The sequence below is a fragment of the Artibeus jamaicensis genome, unplaced genomic scaffold, assembly GCF_021234435.1.
Source record: "Artibeus jamaicensis isolate MK-2021 breed Jamaican fruit bat unplaced genomic scaffold, CSHL_Jam_final scaffold_847, whole genome shotgun sequence".
NCBI lineage: Eukaryota > Metazoa > Chordata > Mammalia > Chiroptera > Phyllostomidae > Artibeus > Artibeus jamaicensis.
In genome coordinates, this window is record NW_026522057.1 from 8164967 (window position 1) to 8184829 (window position 19863).

The 19863-nt window shown below is 55.5% G+C and overlaps 1 protein-coding gene across 5 annotated transcripts in view; it reads left to right on the forward strand.

Annotated features, from left to right (window-relative positions):
• STK40 (serine/threonine kinase 40) overlaps positions 1-19863 on the forward strand; it is a 35794-nt gene that overhangs the window by 9977 nt on the left and 5954 nt on the right. For 2 of the 5 annotated variants that reach the window (XM_037149311.2, XM_053660406.1), the window contains exons 2-7: positions 8335-8454; positions 10040-10125; positions 10484-10627; positions 12623-12850; positions 13693-13745; positions 18842-18957. In XM_037149311.2, the coding sequence (XP_037005206.1) occupies positions 8343-8454; positions 10040-10125; positions 10484-10627; positions 12623-12850; positions 13693-13745; positions 18842-18957 (739 nt within the window). In that variant the 5' untranslated portion in view covers positions 8335-8342. Of the gene's footprint in view, positions 1-8334; positions 8455-9020; positions 9188-10039; positions 10126-10483; positions 10628-12622; positions 12851-13692; positions 13746-18841; positions 18958-19863 lie in introns of those variants that run through there. The other 3 variants (XM_037149314.2, XM_037149315.2, XM_037149316.2) reach the window with 3 other exon arrangements.

Consider the following 19863-nt stretch of genomic DNA (forward strand, 5'->3'; position numbering starts at 1 on the left):
TTTCTGGCTCGGCCACTCCCTGATTCCAGGAGAATGACTGCTTCTGAGGAAGTCCAGAGGGTACTGTCGGTTCCGTGGTCAGCGGCACTCCTGAAGCACAGCGACGGCAGGTGGGGAAAGCCGCCGAGGGCGCAGTGTGGTCAGCCGGCAATATGTGGGGTTCAGCACTGGAAAACCTGTGCTCACACAGGTGGCCTCTTTCAACAACTAGCCAGAAGGCTTTAAGCAGTTCTCGGAGTACTTCTGAGCCTTTCTTCTTCTAGAAAATGTGTCTGGAGGCGGGGAGCAGTTAACAATAGAGTATTTGAAAGTGCTTTGTAAGCTGTAAGGCCTTGTACAGGAGTTCGTCCACGTGAGGGTGTGGGCCTCACAGTGGGTTCTGAGCCTGAAATTCACCATTCAGAAAGGGGCTCGGGGCGTGTGGCGGGAGCCGGCAGTGCTCTGGTGTGGAGGGTGTGTCCGTAAAGCAGGGCCCACCGGTCGTCCTGGTTGGAGTGGGTCTTCGGATCTCCCCCTGCTCACCTCAGTTCTGTCAAGTCATTTCAAGTGTGGCCAGCTAAAGACATGCTGGGCCAGAAGTTCTCTTTTTGGGGGGAAGTGAGAGTGGTCGGAATGTTTCTGAGCAGCAGAAGAACCTTCACACTAGGACGGGTTGCTGGTGGAGGGGGCCGGCCAGGCCAGTCCTCCCAAGCTCCCTCTTGCTCCAGGAAAGCATGTCTTTTAGCTGAATTCAGCAAAAAGGGGGCGGGTCTTCCCGGTGCCAGTGAGGGGGTGGGCCCGCGCTGCACTTGCTGGGCCCATTCCTCTGGGGAGGCTGTCACCAGCAGCCCGCACTGTCTAAGCGCCACCCCTGGCAGTTAGCCAGCCCAGAACGCCTTGCCTCAGGCATGCAGACGTTTCTGACAGGAGACTTCCTGGACAAACTCTTCCTAGCACCACTGCTGCCATTAGCTGGTGGACCATCCATACTTTCTCCTGGGTCCCACTCTAACCCCTGGCCGGTAGTTGGGTGATCTCCAGCTCTGCCCCCTGCCCCAGCGTGGGCTGTAGTACCTTCTGGGTGCACAACGAACGGTTCTGCACTCTGTGTTTTCCCACTCAGCAGTTTGCCAGGCACTGGGCGGGGTGCAGGGAGGCAGAGGCGAGTTGGGGTGTTTCCCAAAGGAGCGCCCACAGACTGGGGTAGGAGGTCGTCAGACAAGTAAACTGATGGTCACAGCACAGTGGGAGGGGCCAGAGGTATGCTCAGGTGTTGTGGGAGCTGGAAAAGGAGAAGACTTGCTGCAGAAGGTGACAAGTGAGGACCGAGGGGGAAGGACAAACCAGCCCGAGAGGAGGGCAGGGCAAGGGTGTGCATGGCACAGTCAGGGAACTGTGAGTCATTTGGTGTGGCTGGATTTAGGAGGCATATAAGGGCAGTGACGCTGGAGAGGTAGCCTCCTGGGTCTAGCCAGGCTCACTGAGGAGTTTGTTTCTTCCCGAACACCACGGGAACATCGGAGGACCCCCCACAGCAGAGGCAGACGGATACTGCAGCCTCAGGCCCCCCAGCAGGGGAGCAAGTACAGCCTGTTGGAATCTGTTTGTCCAGCCCCAGTTACACCGGTAGCTAGTAGCCAAGGTGGGGTCTTCTAATGCAGTTGTTCCTGCATCCTTCCTGATCAGCCTCATGGGGAGCAGTGTGCTTCATCACCTTGAACCTGCTGCCAGGAGAAACCCTTTGAAGATGTGCTGCAGAAAGACGCCACCAGGTGGCAGGCCTGGAGATTGCACACAGGCTTTTTTCCCACTCCCCTGTTCCCCATTCCCCATTCCTTTTGCACAGTGTTTGGGGTGAGGAAGCGCCGGGTTCAGTCAAGACTGAACTGTTCATATCAGGCTGGCTCTGCCCAACAAGCATGAGATTCCAGGTTCTGCCCTGCGGGCCGTGTACCGGCCAGAAATCCCTCTAGACCTGTGACTCTGGACAGCATATTCCTCCCAGGCCTCGGGATCGTTTTCGGAAGGTTGCACTTTCTCCTCTGTCTCCAGGCACCGGAGAGTAAATTACAGACATCACAACCCTTCCGTGCTGAATGCTAGCATCTGTCACCTAAAAAAAAGGGACATTCTTCTGTGTCCTGTGTTATTCCAGAATGCAGTTTCCAAATTCAGGAAATGTGACATCAATGCAGTACTGTTATCTAGTATACAGTTCATGTTCAGGTTTTGCCAACTGCCCAGGCATATTCTTTGTAACCCCCTCACTCCTAGGACAGCCCATCACATTTACTTGTCACAGGTCTTCAGTCTCATTCAATCTAGAACAGTTCTTCAGCCTTTTTTATTCTTATTTTTTTAATCCTCAACCAAGGACATGCTCACTGATTTTAGAGAGCAGGGCAGGTGGGGGAGAGAGAGAGAAACATTGATCAGTTTCCCCTCGTGGGCACCCCAGCTGGGATGGAACCTACGTGCCGCCGCCCCAGCGTGTGCCCTGACCAGTAATCAAACCTGTGACCTTTCGGTTTTGCGGGTGGACGCTCCAGCCCACTGAGCCACATAGGCTTGGCCAGTTCTTCAGCCTTTAAAAACTCTGGCATTGATGTTTTTAAAGCATACGCACCTGTTGTGTTGAATGTGCCTCAGTTTGGACTTGATTCATGATCAGGACTAATTTATACCTCTTTGGTAAAAAAGTTAGTTGTATCCTTCTAAGTGTATCATATCAGAGTAACATGTCAGTTTGCTCTGCTATTGGTGGTGTGGTATTCACTTTGATCGTTTGGTTACGTGTCAGCTTGCTTTTTCAGTAATTAAAGTATATTTACACACAGTGAATTTCACAGATCTCTTAACTGTACCATGCAGTCATTTTGACAAATGTACATCCCCAGAAGTTATGTCCTTAGGTAGTAAAAGTTTGACGGCCTAGTATATGTGCTCTGTCCCCTCCCCCAGTCCTGCTCCAGGCCTCTTGGACCAGAGGTACTAGGTCTTAGTTCCATCACCTGGATCATAATGGAGGACCCGTTTGGAGTGGCCTCATCCTGCTAGATGGTCCCTCACTGTGCCCCGCATTGATGATTGCCAGCTGGTGCCCCAACAGTAGGCACTCCCCTCGGCCCAAGAGACAGCCGTGCTCCACCCTCTGCCACGGCACGAGCGCCTGGCACTGCCCACGGCCCCCTGCTCCTCCACAGCTCAGCCAACCCCAGGCCTCTTCTCTTCCCCATGCTGAGCTGAACACGTGACTCAGGCTGGCCATCAGACCCCCCCGCCTGTAATCTCAGGCCAGCAGACAGCAGGTTGAAGGTTTCTCGAACCTTTAGCCTGATTTGTTCTGCTCCCCACCTCCCTAACTTAGTACCTAACTATCCCCTTCTTTTTGGTCAGGAGAAATTCAGAGCTACTGTGTTTAAGCTAACAGCAGCACATACAGTTCGTCACGTGTTCACAGTGCCGATGAGATGCTCTGTGTGGGCTGTCGCTTATCCTTAGACCAACTTGGATATTGTATACCATTTTGTAGATCAGAATAAGTAATTTGTCCAAGATCTCATCACTACTAAGTGATGGAGCTGGGCTTTGCACCCAGGTTTGGCTTGCTGTGAACCCTTGCTCAGGCTCAGAGGTTCCCACCCGGTGTGGGTTATGTTGGGTAAAGGGTGATCCCTTCAGCCTCAGGCACAGGATGGGGCCACACAGAGGACCCCTGGAGCCCCCAGTCCTTTCACCCTCAAGCGCTGTACAGATTTTCTGTCGTGACGGGAAACAACCAAGGCACGTCGCTCTAACCACTTTGTTCTGCTGCCTCTACGTCCTGTGGGCAGAGACTCTCTGCCCTCCTCCTGGGATCTGCTGTGGGTCTGGACACATAGTCCCTTAACACGTGGCAAGTAGGATCGAGGCTGGGGATGGGTGGGAGCTCTATGCATGCTTCCAGGTGCCAGGTGGGCTGGACAAAGGTGCAGGGCCCTGCATTCAGTGGGCACTGCCAGAGGTCAAGTCCAGAAGACAGAAGCCTGCACCGCTCAGGAACTTTTCATCTGTTTCGTTTTGACAGCCAGGGAACATGGGGATGGGAGGGGGCTGCCGACAGGCACAGCATGAACATGGATAGCGTCAGCTCTGTCTGACTCTGCAGTGTAGACACAGCCCTTCAGCTCCCAGCAGGAGTGCAAAGAGAAGCTGCTGTTGTCACACACACACAGCGAGCACTGCACTATGCTGAGGTCTGCCGTTTGCTCCTTATGGGGTCTGCCCTTGCACTCTGCCTTCAACTGTTTGGTTTGCAAGGTCACCCACCTCTCCAGGAACCCAGAGCAAGAAGCCTATGATGAGGTGGAATGCAGGACTTGTGCATGTGAGCAGGTGCCCCTCGTGTTTGTGGGGAGTAGGGGTTTGCTCTGACTCTATGCGCATGGACGTACCCACTGTCTGGGGACACGCACCTGTGTGGAGGCCTGTGGGGATGCAGCTGGTAAAAGTGAGGGGCCCCTCCTTGCCCTGGCCAGGCTCTAGCTGCTTTGTAGTTGGGTGGTGCCTACACCCAACTTTGTAGTTGGGTGGAAAGACTGAGCTCGGGAGGCCTCAGTACCTTCTTTCTTTGCAGCCCACCTGCTTTTAGGGTTGGTGGGACATCCACCATGTAGAACTGTGTGTTGCCATAGTGAGTCCTGCCCTGCTCTACCCCACCCAGCTCTGCTGTCCCCTGTCACACTGCACCCCTGGACTCGGCTTCATGGGCCTTAGAGCCCTGTGTGTTGCTAATAGCCTGGCCTTCATTGCCTTCTGGGAGAGCTGGGCTCACATGGCCCCGCAGCTGTAGGGTGACATGACCCGAACCCCAAGATGACAGGGTCGGGCAGGCCTCCTCTCCTCTGGTGGCTGTCATGGAGCTAAGGCCCTCTCACACTGAGGCCCACGATGTGCTCCCTCAGCTGGGCCAAGCAGACAGAACCCCCGGCTTTCCAGAGTGAGGAGCACAGCCTGCAGGAGGCGGGGCTGCCAGGCTGGGCTCTCAGCCTCCATCCCTCACCCCCACTGTTGCCTCACTGAGCTTCCCATTGGGTCCAGGTTCTGAGGGAACCAACCATGATGGACAGCTGAGGACAGCACACGGGATACTTGACAGATGTAAAGCTCCAGAGACTTCCAAGCCACGAACGATAAGTGCCTGTGGAGTGGAGCAGTGGGCCCAGGAAACACCAGCTAACAGCCGCCCCTTAGCCAGCCTGGGCCTAAGGACCAGTGGCTCTGGAGGAGCCCGGCCCCAAGCCCTTCTGAGACCAGGATAGCCAGAGCTGCCACATTGCACATCTCACTGGGAAGCCAGGATCCCTCAAAGTGGCCTCCTCTGTGGGAGCCTTTGCAGGTGTGCCTGGGGTGGGGACACTTGAGAAGGATTTGAAAGTGGGCACACCCTTGCCGTGTGTCAGCGGGAGAGGAAGTCCGGGAGGGTCTGTCCTCGGGAGTCTCTGCTCACCTCACTAGTGAGCCCGCAGCAGCGTCTGCTTCCCCAGGCCTGCTGCCTCACGCTGCCGTCTTTGCGTCCACCAGCCTGGGTGGCGGGAAGGGATGCTCAGGAAGGGAAGCGGCCTCGCTGCCTCTCCCCTGCCAGCAGCATCTTCTCCCTCTCTCTGCCCATCTGCTCCCATCCTTCTGTCTGCCTGCATTTTGGAGCAGTTCCCGTGCCGTTTGCTTGAGTTGAATCTTGAGTGGGGTGGGTGGGGTCAGGCTGAGCCCACTCATTGTCTGTGTCGCAGCTGCTCCCAGCAAACTGTTGTCTAGACCAAGCCTGTGCGTAGGCGCCTAGGCAGCATCTACACAGATATGGTGAGGCCCTCGCAGTGTTCTCCTGGGAACCAGGAGAAGAGGGAGGCTGAGTGCGCCAGGAAGCAGGAGGCCAGGGCCAGAACGGCATGAAAGCGGCGTACCCGCCAGGGCAGGGGCCGCTCCTGCGCAGGGCTGCTGACCTGGTAAGAATCATCACCAACTGGAGGGAGGGCATCCCGCCGTTCACAGAGCATCTGCTGGGCCTGGCATTTGGGGAGCAATGTTCTTTTTTTCCTCATGGAATTTTTAATCTAGTGGTGCAAGGAAGGCATTAAGCATATAAGCATACAAATAAGTACATAACCACAGAATGTAGAAAGTGCTGTGGGTGAAACTATTAAAATTGCAGGATACCAAGTGAGACTAACTGGAACCCACTGGTGGTGGGGATATCAAAGAAGGCTTCTCTGAGGAGGTGATACTTAAACTGAAAGGGCTGCGTAGAAGTTAGCCAGGCAGCCCTGGCTGGTGTGGGTGAGTGGGCTGAATGCCAGCCTGCGAACCAAAGGGACACCAGTTCGATTCCCAGTCAGGGCACATGCCTGGGTTGTGGGCCAGGTCCCCAGCAGGGGGTGCATGAGAAGCAACCACACACTGATGTTTCTCTTCCTCGCTCCCCCTCTGTTGAAGAGTAAATAAATAAAATCTTTTAAGAGAAGACAGAAAAAAAGGTAGTAAGTACACAGGAAAGTTTGCTCGAATGTTAACAGCAGTTACATCTGGGCAGTGAGAGCACCGGTGCTTCTTTTCTTATTTTTGCATATCTGTATATTCTTCATTTTTTCATTGGTTTGAGAGAGAAAGAGGGGAGGGGAGGGGACGGGGTGATTTGTTATTCCACTTATTTATGCATTCATTGGTTGCTTCTCGGAGGTGCCCTGGTGGGGATGGAACCCACAAGCCCCAACGGACTGAGCCGTCCGTCCGTCCAGGGCTGCGTATTTGTGTTTTCTAATGTTTCTGCAGGGAAGGCCGGTTACTTTTCTATGAAGAAGAAAATTACAGAAGTTTAGGACTGAGTGTTCGGCCCCCTAAAGGTTCCACTCCCGACTCAGCCATCAGGTCCCCTAGATGTGGCCTTCGCTCCTTCTCTGGGTTACGTCTGTCCACTCCCCACTTCGTATTGTATGTTCCAGCCACACAAACTGCTGGAGTTGGCTGCCTGTGTGCCATCTCTTACCTCTGTGCATTTGCTCACCAGGTCCCTCTGCCCGGAATGACCTGGCCCCTCGCCTGGCCCACCCCAGTAGCACCTCCCCTGGGAAGTTTGCCCTAAGCACTGTCACCCACACTGGGCCAGGACCTCTCCTCAGGACTGGGCAGCCGGCCGCCCCGGGCATCCCTGGGACCCTCTGCCTTCTCTGCGGAGCTCGTCTGTGTGCTCTGTGCCTTGCGCCCCCTGAGGTGCTAACTGTGGAGAGCTGGAAGGAGGGACTTTTTTTCTTTTTCTTTTTTTTATAATTCATATCCACAGGTTAATGTCTCCTAGAATCTGGCTCCTATGTCAACCTTTTTTAAAAAATATATTTTATTTATTTTATTTTTTAGGGGGGAAAGAAGGAAGAAGGAAAGGGAGGAAAACATTGATTTGCTAGCGGTACATCCATTGGTTGCCTCTCACACGCCCCCTACTGGGGACCTGGCCTACAACCCAGGCATGTGCCCTGGCTGGGAATGGAACCAGTGACCTTTTGGTTTGCAGGCCAGCACTCAGTCCACTGAACCACTCCAGCCAGGGCTCAACCTTTCATTTTAACCCTGGAAGAGGTCAAAGTGGTCACAACTTGCATTAGTGTCCTTTAATTGGCTCCTAAATGCACAGTATGTTTTTGTTTTCAAAGAAATTAAAGAAAGTGTTGAAAATTGGAGAAAGGGAAGAGAAAGCAACCCCCCCCCCATTGACAACTTTGAAGAGTTCTTCCAACTGAGAGGATCTCAAAGTCAAGGAGACTTGGAGAAAAGAGGGGATCCTCAGGGCAGTAACCCACACACATCGTGGGCATAAGAATCCCTCAGTCCTCACATCCATCATGCCATTTTCTGGGGCCCACACCCTACATATCAGAGCATCGGGGGTGGAGTGGGACCGAGGAATCAGCACGTCAGGCCACTTGGTGATCGGGGTTTGGAGGGAAAGCCTCACTTTGGGAAGAGTCAATTCCAGGCCAGCTCTCCTCTCCGTGGTGGTCTCTTGGGCACCCCGATCTATATGTGCACAAAGCTCAGGGTTCTCTGCATTTGACTAGCCCCTTTGAGGCAAGCTGGCTGTCCGCCTCAGGAGCCTGTACCTGCTGCCTTGAAGTATACTCACCTCGAGTCCCTAATTAATCCCGAGTAAAGAAGCCCAGGTTCTTTGTCACCAGGAACCTTCAGTGCTCCTCTGGGAGGGGGAGGAGGTGGCAGCGGCAGCAGCAGCTGTGTGACGCATCGCCAAGTCAGAGGCTCGGAGGCTGGGTTATAGCATAAGGAAACTCGCTGACTTGCTCAGTGAGAGGGGCTCTTTTCTGTCTTGTCTAGAGCCGAGAATGAAGCGGAGAGCATCAGACAGAGGAGCTGGGGAAACGTCGGCCAGGGCCAAGGCTCTAGGAAGTGGGATTTCTGGAAATAATGCGAAGAGAGCCGGACCTTTCATCCTGGGTAAGCCTCCCCCCAACCCCCCGGGTGAGTAGGAGTGCTGGGGGCAGGGGCTGGGCGCACTGGCATCCTCGGTCTGGCCCGGCTTCACCACCTTAACTACAGTCTTTGCTATGTCGGTGGAAGATCTGAGGCCCTGTACCAAGAGCCTCACTTTTGTTGTAGCTACACCAGCCTTAGATCAGTCTCAGCTGAGAGCTAGACTATCTCTTCCTCCCGGATGCCACCCACAGGAAGCACACAAGCTGCATTAGATTCCAGGGGGCCATCATCTAAGGTATTTTTTGGACTGTTTCTTGCAGGGCACAATTAATTTGATAAAGCACTTGGGATAGCCCCTGAAACTTCTTGTAAAGTTGGCGCAGAAACCCTATAGAATCAGGTGTTCCCAGTGGTCCAGAGGAGCATCGGGGTCTTTCTGCATGATGTTAGAGGCCCAAGCAAGTCCAGGTTTCAGGGTCGCAGATGAGGTGGGCTCTGAAGACCCCGACTCCCCTAGCAGCCAGAGACCAGGTGTGAGTTTTGCTGGAGGAACAACATCTGGACTTAAGGGCACGGGGTCGTTCCAGCTCCAGTCTCCAGCAAGGAGTTAATGGTGCCCGCTCCGTGCCAGACCCGTGCTGTTTGCCAGGGACCCAGCAGCGAATGAGACAGTCACGTTCCTGCCTCACAGAACCTAACATTCTAGTTGCGAAAAGAAACAGAGTAAACAGCACACAGATCACCACTGGGGGCAGTAAGTACATGGAAGGAAGCAAATGAGTGGATGTGAGGGGAAGAAGGGCCCGGAGATGGTGCAGACAAGGGAGGTTCTGTGTGAGCAGGTGACGTGGGAGCTGACAGCCGAGGATGAGAAGGAGCCAGCCTTGGGAAAAGCATTCCAGACAGAAAGAACAGCTAACTCAGAAGCCCAGAGGCAGGAAAGGGTTTAATATCCTAGGAATTAACAAGCCAGTGAAGCTGGAGTATGGTGAGTGGGGTAGGGAAACAACCAGTTAGAAAGATGGATAGGAATCAAGTCATGCAAGACTGGGGAGGTCAAAAAAGGGGGTTTCGATTGCATATTAAAGGCAGCTGAGCACTGTTCAGGGTTTTTAGCGGGACAGTGATGTGGCGACCTTATCTGACCTAGGTTCTCTGAAAGCTCAGGCAGCGTGCTGTCGCAGGACGACAAGCAGTGTGCATCCGCAGAGGTTCCCCAAAGCTGGTGCTCAGACCCGGGCCGGGCGGCTGTATTGCACTGCCAGGGGGTCCTGTTAGAGCTGTGGTTTCCCGGGTTCTCACCTGGAGTTGCTGGTTCAGAAGGGCAGGCTGCAGGTGGGAGCTCTCTTTAACACTGGCTCCCACTATTGAAAAACTCCTCTTTTCGAGCAATGTCCGTGAGAGCGAGGTGCGCCTCAGGCAGATGTGCGCACAGACCCTCCAGTCTTGGCGGGGAGGCTGGGAGAAGGACCTCGTGGGGTGAGCTCAGTGGGTATGAACTGTGGCACCCGCCTGCAGAGAAGGACTAGCCAAAGGCCACGTGGCGACATGGGGCCACGATAGACAGAGCTTCTGTGCAGTAAGCCAGCTGCTTTCCCTGCCACAGGTCCCCGTCTGGGCAACTCCCCGGTGCCAAGCATTGTGCAGTGTTTGGCGAGGAAAGATGGCACAGATGACTTCTATCAGCTGAAGGTAAGCGAGGCGTGGGGGGTTGGCGTACTGGGGGCTCGGGCCGTCCTGTCAGCCTGGCTCCCTTTTCACCACCTTCGCACCTATGCTTGCAAGCAAGAGTGGCACCATTTCTTCCTGAGAAGCAGTCAAGTTCACAGCCTCTCTCTGAACAACTCTTGACTTAATGAGCTTTATCTGTGCATAAATTACACTGCTGTCACATTAAGAAAAAATGTTCACTTCGTAGGTGTGTGTGTGAGTGTGTGAGCAGGTGTTGCATGGTAGTACGTGATCTGCTTTTCCTGTTCTGGCCATTCTGCTCTGTAAAAGTAAGGTTTTTGGGGGTTGTTTTTTTTTTTTCGTGTGTGCCTTCCTAAAGATCCTTACCCTTGAGGAGAGGGGGGACCAAGGAATAGAAAGCCAAGAGGAGAGGCAAGGCAAGATGCTGTTACACACCGAATACTCTCTGCTTTCCCTCCTCCACACGCAGGATGGTGTGGTTCACCACCACGGGCTCTTCCAGGTGAGTGGCTGCCTGTCCCCTCCTCTCCCTGTCTTCGCACCCTGGGCTGGCACTTGCTGGGGCCACGTCTGTACTTTGGGCAGCTCACCCTGCGACCCCTGCATGCTGGGCACATCAGGACTTCTTGGGCCCGGTGGGTGAGAGAGGTCAGGCTGGGCCAGCCCTGCAGTTCTCCCGAGGTGGCAAACACAGTGCAACAAGGCACATGGTTGGGATCTTACAGCCTTTCTTTGTAAAGCCACTTTTTTCAGAAAAGAGGAAAGCAGGAAGTCATTTGAAGACCTCGGGCTCTTTCTACTGTGTTGTCAGGAATTGGCTAGGCCGGGATGGGAGTGCAGAGGGGGAGAACAGACACTTGGAGGCACCCCGGCTGTTTTGGTGCCAACAGTCTTTCTGCCTGCCCAGGCAATTCCAGTTTGTTCAACAAGTGTCCCTGAACCCTGTGCTCTCATGTTCCAGGTCCCCAAGGAAAGGTACTGATTAGCAACTTGTACCCTGAAAAGAGCCTTCCTTGGGGCAGAACTGAAATTGTGTCTCCAGAAATAAAGAAGCGGGCTCACGTGCCCAGGAGGTCTCCTGCTCAGGACCCAGCAGAGTCTCTGCAGCACCCTCAGCCAGATGCTGTGGCCAGGGCTGCCTTGCTTGGATGGACCTGGGACATGAAAGGCAGTGCGGCGTCAGGGAGTGCACACGGGTTTTGGAGCCAGCTGTCCTGGAATCAGGAGGTGTGACCTCCCACAAGTCACTTAGGTCCCCAGGCCTCAGACTGCTCTTGCTCGGTGGGTGGGAAGGTGCATGAGAGTGTACAGTGAACCATGCTGCCCTTTTTGCACTCTCATCATGGAGGTTATTTCATGCAGTAAAAATCCTTACAAGCTTGATTTCCTGGAGTATCAGAACACCTCCCACCCCCCCACCTACACCCCACGGAGCTCTTTATTTCGAGGTTTGCAATCACAGACCACTCAGCATCATTAGGCAACACTGGCAATTAGTGTTTCCCTTACACTTGAGGTCAAGCATTGTGATTGTGAGTTCTCAGTACTTCATTTCTGCCGGCTTCCAAAGCTTGGTCTTGGCCTGTGTCATTTTGGATAAGAGGACCTGAGTGATTCGTATTTCTCGACTCATCTGTGTGCTGGACTCTGTGTGGGCCCTCTGGGGAAGAAAGAGTAAGAGGTGTGGACAGTCAGCCCCCAGGATTTCCTCAGAGGCTGGGAGCGACATGGAGGACCTCAAGCTGGTGGGATACGAGTCCCCCATGTTGCACCTTTTTTTTTTGGTCTTACTTGGAACAATACCTCTTCAGCAAGGACATGGGTCCAGAACTTGCGGCCGCAGTATTGGTAGCAGCGTCCCCCTAATGAGCCCTGGCTGGGGTGGGACAAGTGCTCGGCCTGGTCTGTCTTATTCCCAGTAACCTATGAGGTAGGGGTGACCAGCTCCCACTTGCAGGTGAGAAGCCAGAGCTCAGGTTCCACATCTTAGATCAGGAGGCGCTGGGACCCGAATCCAGCCGTCAGGGGCCAGGGCCACACTCAACCACTGTCACGTGGCTGCCTGGGAGTTGCACTTCCACATGAAAGCAATTGTCTTGGGCACACAGAGCACTTCTCATCCACCGTCACAGACATTGGAAGGACATGCACAGTGGTCATTGCTGGAAGCCTAGAGAGCCATGGACAGCCTGTGCACTGGGCTCAGGGGCCCTTCAGCTTTCAAAGCCCAGCCCTGATCCAAACCCTTTGCGTTGGGATCAAAGCCTGAAGCCCTGACCTGAGATGCTGTAACCTCATCCCCTGCTGGGCCCGGCACTAGTACATGGGAAGCCAGGCACTGCGGAGCAGCCCGTGCTCCGTGCTGCCCAGGCCTCAGGCCTCCACCGTCCACACGCATGCAGGCTTCTTCCAGGCTCCCTCACTGCTGTGTGTGTCCAGTTCCAAAGGAGCGTTCTGACGCCCTGGCCCCAGCTCCATCTGCCCCCTTGCCTCCCAGGACCGCACCTGTGAAATCGTTGAAGACACAGAATCCAGCCGAATGGTTAGGAAGATGAAGAAGCGCATCTGCCTCGTCCTGGACTGCCTCTGTGCACACGACTTTAGCGACAAGACCGCTGACCTGATCAACCTGCAGCACTATGTCATCAAGGAGAAGAGGCTCAGCGAGCGGGAGACGGTGGTCATCTTCTACGACGTGGTACGCGTGGTGGAAGCCCTGCACCAGGTGAGGCTCTGCCCCTCAGCGGGCCCTTCTCCTCTGGCCTGAGAGCATCCTGGGCCCCTCGAGCCACAGAAAGCCGCCTTTCTTGCTGCTGCCGAGTGAAAGCAGTGCTGTCACACCCTCACCCAGCTGTGCCTTACAGCCTGGAGTGTGCAGAAGGGAAGTGCCCAGATGACATGTGTGCCTGGCGACACACGGCTGCAGGCCTCAGCCCACCCTCCTGGGGAGGGAGTGCCCAGATGGGCAGCCGGGCAGAACCCAGAGCAGGGATTACCCATTGGCCGAGAAGCTAAAAATGAGTCCCCCATCTTGGGTGGTGACTGCGAGGTACCCCCTGGGAGTGGCCACAGCCTATCTCTGAGCTTCTCCCAGGATTGGGGTGTTGGGTACCCCAAAGTCCAGGTCAGGAGAGGCAGGGGAGCCCCTTACAGGCACACTTCCCTGGGCCAGGCCTTCAGACACGGTCACCAGAGTCATGAACGTTCATCTCTGACTCCAGATCCAGGCAGATGCGTGGTTGTCTGTTTTTGTTTTGTTTTGTTTTTCAACAAGATGTTTGAGAGATGTGGGGAGAGGACTGGGTTCCCCCACTGGCTGCTGCCCTGAGGGGAAAAGAGCTGGGAAGCCACCTTAGGTGGGGCAGAGACTGCCGGGGCCCACGTCTCACGCTGTTCACACACATGGCTGACGAGGCCTTAGAATGGCCCTGGCCTGTCCGTGGCTTACGAATCAAGACAGGAGCCTAAAATGACGTGTCCTGGAGCCTTTTCCTGCCTTACAGGCTGGACCCGACTCCAGCCCTTGTTCACCTTCACGGCATAAACCACACATCTGTTATCTTGCAGAAGAACATCGTGCACAGGGACCTGAAGCTTGGGAACATGGTGCTCAACAAGAGGTGAGGCCCACTTTCCTCTCACGAGGCAGCCTTGTGGTGGGACAGGCGCTCACTGCAGCTACAGCCACCCCATGCCCGGCGGTGTGCCCGCGGGGCTTCTGACTCAGAGCAGCCCACTCTCTCCCAGGAATCCCCGTGGTGGGGGCGGGATGCCTGCCTGTCTTTTGCCTCCTGGAATATGATGGTCCCTAGTGGGGAGAGTCTTAAAGGCCACAGACAGAGCTCTGGGAAGAATTTCAGAGATCCTGCGTGGTCCATTTATTGCTCATGCCTAGTGAGTGCTTAGTAAATGATTATAAAAATGGACAAACGGGTAAAGGAGTGACAGATGAGCAAAATAGGTCAGGTTCCCAGGAAACAGGCCCAGATGTGCCTGCAGGAAGTTAGCTGGGTCGAGCTTTCCGGGAGAAAGGGGCGGGGCTGGGCAGAAGGAGAAGCCGAACTCTGGTGCAGTCCTAACAGGGTCTCGGCCTGGAAGCTGGCTCTTCAGATGTCCCAAATTATAGCAGGGTACACAGCCCAGTACCGCCACTGTGGCCAGCCAGCCGCTGGATGTGGGCCCTGCCGGGGGTGGTCATAGCCTTAGACAGTTTGCTTCTGCTATGGGGACTTCCCAGAGAAGGACACTACTACAGGTGGTCAGAAGCCCACACTCCCAGTGGCGAGGGGAGAGTGCCTCAATTATGGTGGCTCCCACAGTACCCAGGGCCCCAGTGGCAGGGGAAATCATGAGAGGTCCCAGCCTCAAGCTGTCACCCTGCTCAGGCAGAGGGTCTGGGCCAGCAGAAGTATGGGCCGTCATCTGAGTGATCTGGGGCAGCAGTGGAGGGACACCAACCATGCAGGGCCCAGGTCTGATGGGACAAGGGCCCACTCTGTACACCTCAGTCCAAAAAATGCAGGGCTCACCCTCCAGCCCCTCCTGTGAGCCTCTCTCCCTCTGACCCCCGGGGCGGAAGTGGATCGGAGGGCCTGCCGATGGCTGGCAGCACAGACCTACCAGCAGAAGAGGCGCGGTGGGTGATTTGTTCCATGATGTGGTCACCCACCCGGGAAGGGCACTGTCCCTATGGAGTGGCCAAAGCCACAGCAGTCACAAGAAAAGAAGCTTCAGGGGTGTGGGCCTCTGGGCAGGGCATGGGGCACTAGACCCTGCAGGGCCAGCCCGGGGACGCCCCGGGAGGGAGGCGGCCGCACTCAGCAGCTCAGCCCGCCTCCCAGAGCTCACCGTGTGGGGGGACACCAGCCAGCAAGCACACGTCACTGTACTGAGGACTCGTGTGCAGATGCCTGGAGCCCGCGTAGTGGGGAAGTGATTCACCCACCCAGGTCAGTTCGTGAAGGGCAAGTAAAGGTTTGCTGGCCTGACCCCGTTGTGCTCCTGTGGAGGAAAGAAGGAAACCCACAGCCGAGAGGGTTAGGGAAGGCCAGAGGGGCAGGACTTGGGGCTCAGGCCTGGCTCACAGCCTGGCGCAGCCTTCCAGGTGCCCTTGAGACCTGAGAGTGTGTTCACTGGATTATTTATTCTTTGATCAATTCATTCATGCACAGCGAAGCTGCTAAGGTAGCCAGCACCTCAAGCTTTCATGTCCTCATCCAGGAGAGTGGAGATTATTATACCTTTCTCCCGATACTGGCCATGACTGGAAACTGCCTCACCGGGCTTGGCCCCTGTCAGTGCAGCCAGGGCTGGCACCCTTGCTCCCCTCTGGAGACGATGCCCGCTTGTGTTGAGTGGCCGAGGGTGTCCTGGCAGGGGCCCAATCTGAATTGCTTGAGGAGGGCAGGTGTCAGAAAGCAGCAGGCATCCAGCCCCGAGGGTGGAGTGTTTTAGCGTGGGAAACTCAGCGCTGGCCCTTTGTGGGATGCTGGGTCAGCACTGTCCTGCTCTGGACTTCAGGCTCACTATTCACAGAGAGAGGGCACATTTTTTGAGTGCTGAGGTCCACGTGGCTGCAGAGCCCATGTCCTGTGCAGCCTTCCTCGGAGCCACTCCGTTTCAGCGACACCCCAAGGCTGTTAGAGGAACTTGCACTCCAGTGCCCCAGGCCTCTTTGTCTCCGTGGTGGGTTTGCTTCTGCCTCTCACTTCTGTAGGCCCCCTCGGGCCTGGGAAAGTCACGGCCCTCTCGAGTAACTCCAGTGTGGCTGCAGCAGCTCATGTGTGCACACCTTTTCCTCGGATTGCGGAGCGCCAACGCCTCGATCAGACCCTGCATCTTGGCTGCGCTCCTTTGCTCTGATAATCCCCTTTTTGTGTTGGAGCGGACAGAGGTTCTGGCGACCTCTCACTTGAGTCATGGCTGTTCTGGAAAGGGGCGGGGTGGTGTGGTTCAGACAGACCTGGCTGGGTGTCGGGGTCCACCCGCTCCACTCGAAGGCATCCTCTCAGTCAACCTGGAGGAGCTCCAGCCCCCTCCTGCCCCTCAGGCCAGGCCCTAACTCTGGCTGGAGGCCTGTCTGGTCCTCACAGCGAACAGAGCACTCCCAGGTGAGGAAACCGGGAGGAGCGTTTGCCAGGCAGCTGCAGTGACAAGTCCACTGTGCTTTGGATGGAGGGCCAGGGCTGGAACCTGAAATCCCCTTTTGGGGTTATGTGAGGTTTGCTTTGGTTCCTCTTCCTCCTTTCTTTTTGGGCAGGCAAGTTGCACATCAAGTTCCTAGAAAAGGAGAAAAACACTGTGGTAGCCCAAAGGGCCATAGCTGAAGGGTGACTCACTCAGAGCGGATCCTGCTGACACAAGAGCTCCCTCCCTCCATCTCTCACCTCCCTGTCCCCCTCCTGCCAGCACGAGCCTGGGGGTTCTGGACTCCTAGGGATCTGTGTGCCACCCAGCCAACTTGGGCAGGATAGTGTCACCAAGCTTCAGGAGGTCTCGGAGCTGGCCATGTGGTTTCCTGTAGGAGAGACTCCAGGGTCCTCGGTGGGCAGAGCAATAAAAGCCAAGTGGACCCTGTGCCCAGCCCTGCAGAGTCTCAGCGCATTTTCCTCCAGCCCCCGTCCTGCCCCCTTGCACACAGGGCTGGCAGGTCCTGCCGCAGCGTTGAGTGGAAGGCTCAGCCACGCTAGCTCATGGGCTCCAGGGCCTGCGGTCACCATGTGGCACCTCTCTCCTGCCGCCTCAGACATGGTGTCTTTCCGAAGATGTCCTATTGGTAGCCTCTGCCCACTGTCGGAGGATGACACGCTCATCCAGGTTAGCAGTTACTAATCAGTGACCATTCACCAGGCCCTGGGCTCAATGCGTTCCCTGAGATTAAATTTTTCCATGTTAGATCCTAACACGGTCCTGGGAGTTAGGTGCTGATACTTTCCCTGTTTTACAGATGAGGAAATTGAGGTTTAGCAAGATATTAAATTGCATGCTCAGGAGCACGCAGCCAGGAAGTGGCAAAGCCAGTACTGGAAGCCAGGAATCTGACCCCCAAGCCCACCAAACTCCCTCCACTGGGCCTCTTCCCTGTGTTTCGAGCCTCAGAGAACCCTGGCAAGATGCATGGCCAGTCACTGTGGCAACCTCTGAGCAGGGGGAGGACATGCAGTGCTTCTGCCCTGTGGGAACCTTGCACTTGAGAGGCCGAGCTGTCTCATGGTCAGGACCGACTGTGAGTGGGCGGTTCAGAGCTGGCAGTCCACCTCTTGATGTGCCATGATCCTTGGCCAAGACCCTTGGCCTGCCCCTTTGGGCTCTAGCACCCTGGGGGCCACCAGTCTGGGTTCTGTGGCATCTGACGGGGCGGGCCTGTGTGGAGAGGAGAGCCGACATTTCCACTGGGAATGCAGAGGACAGACTGCCTTTTGTTTTGCACCAAGCCCCGTGCCAGCAGAATTCCCCGAGATAGCTGAAGGGCCCTGGGAGCTTCTTGAACGCAGCTGCTGGGGAATTCCACCCTCAACCCCACATAACCTGCACCTCTGAGCCCACCCTCCTATCCCCCCTTGAGAGGTGGTCCTGAGACCCCTCGTGTGGCTTCCCTTCCTGCCATCCTCCCTGGCTTTTCTGCCAGCCAGCAGACAGGAGCTGGGCAGTGACTCCTGGTCCTCTGTGAATAGAGAAGCACCCTTCCTCACTGGCCGTCCCCTGTGGGGCAGAGAAGCCTTTCCTGGGCCTCATAGAGGGCCTGCCCCCCAAGTGTGATGTAAGGTGTCCTCTCTGAGCCACTTCCTTTTGCTCACCTCGTGAGTCTCCTAGAAAGGATCAGAGCCCAAAGCTGCTCTCAGCCATAACTCTCAGATGGGGGACTCCGTGGTTTTCTAGGTCAGAGCAAAATCTAAAGTACAAGACGAGTGAGTCAACTTTGATGGAAAGAAAGGAAAAGTCAGGGGTTGGGCACTGTCCAGGGACACAGTGGGCAGCTGGGTGGTGTCAGTCCAGATGGCAGGCCCCGGGGTCAGACAGACCAAGTGTGGCTGCTGCCCCGGTGCTCACTAGCTGTGTGACCCTAGACACACCCCTGCACTTCTCTGTGCCTTCGTTGCATCACCTGTGAAATCCCTCCTGGGCTGTTGTGAGGGTGGATGGAAACAGTCCACACCAGGCACTGAGGCCAGGGCCTGTGCTTAGGAAATGCTCAGCACCTGTTAGCTTCTAGGGCTGTTGGTGGTGCTGGCCGATAACCACGTGGGTGATGGCCAAAGCGACGAGCAAAGGGAGACAAAAGTGGCACCCAAGGTTGGGCTCCAAACTCTGCTGGACCTTTTCCTCACATGTAAATGAGGGAATTAAATGAAATCCCTGGTCACTCCTAGTCTGGACATTATGTGAGTTGTCTGGGGACTCTCTGCAAGTTGTTCTAAGCCCCAAGCTCACCCGAGACTCAGCTAGGGCGGCAGGTTCAGGGGGCTCCCCTTAAGCACTGACTGGCTCAGAGTGACTCAGATCCCTGCCTGGACAGCTCAGCAGGTGGCAGGCAAGAGTGACTGGCCAGAGGCAGGCCCAGGTACTCCTCACATAGCCATGGGGACGGCAGCGGGGGTCAGGGGAGCAGAGAGGATGTGGGCATGATTTCTTTGCACCCTGGACAAGAGGTGAGGGTGGCAGGGTGCCCATGGGGACAGACACTACGATGTGTTCACTCTCTGCCTCCCACTCCCAGGACACATCGGATAACCATCACCAACTTCTGCCTCGGGAAGCATCTCGTGAGTGAGGGGGACTTGCTGAAGGACCAGAGAGGGAGCCCCGCCTACATCAGCCCAGATGTGCTCAGCGGTATGTGCACTGTGCCCAGCAGCGGGCCCCTGGCCAGGACACAGCCAGGCACCGCATCAGCCCATTCACTCAGCAACGCCTGTCTGTTTAGTTGCTCTCTGGGATTAGTGCTTGGTGGCAAAGATATGTGAGTGTAAACATGGGGCATTTGAAGGACTCCCCTGAGGAAGTGGCATCTGAGCTGGGGTGGTGAGGATAAGAGGGAACCCGTGGGGTGTGTGACGAGGTGGAGGCAGCACAGTGCACTTGAGGAGAACTGGCGGGGGGCCCTGGAGGCTGCTGTTCAGAAAGTGAGCCTGGTGCAAGGTCAGAGAGGCGGGCATGGGCCAGGCCACAGAAGGCCTGATGGAGGCCTTACTGAGAAGCCTCATCTTGTATTTCAAGGGCAAAAGGAAGCCATTGAGCAGGACTTCACTGAGTGTGCCGTGATGAAATTTGCACTTCGAAGACATTCATTCATTCACTCATTCATTCTCTCGAATTTACTTACCAAGGGCCTTCCATGTGCAAGGCTCTGTTCTAGACACTTTGGATACAGCAGTAACAGGCAGACTGACATCCCTGCCTCTGTGGATGGTGAGCTGGCTTTCCAGTGGGGCTGAGGCAGGTAACACACAGGATAAGTAGGCAGTCACGCAGTTGTTACTAACTACCGATTATATTTCTAAGTACCAGGCGCTGTGCTTGAGCACGACACACGTTATCTGTTTAAAAGCACACAGCTGCCTCATGAGATGAATACTCGAAGGGTTTTGTTTTTTTTTTACAGATGAGAAAACCAAGGCTCAGAGAGATTGCATCTCCTGTCCAAAGTCACAGCTAATAATAAACTCAGAGGCTGGGTTCCAGGGCTGCCTCCTGCCCACGCCCAGGCTCCTGGTTTTTATTTTACTTTTTCCTGTTTCA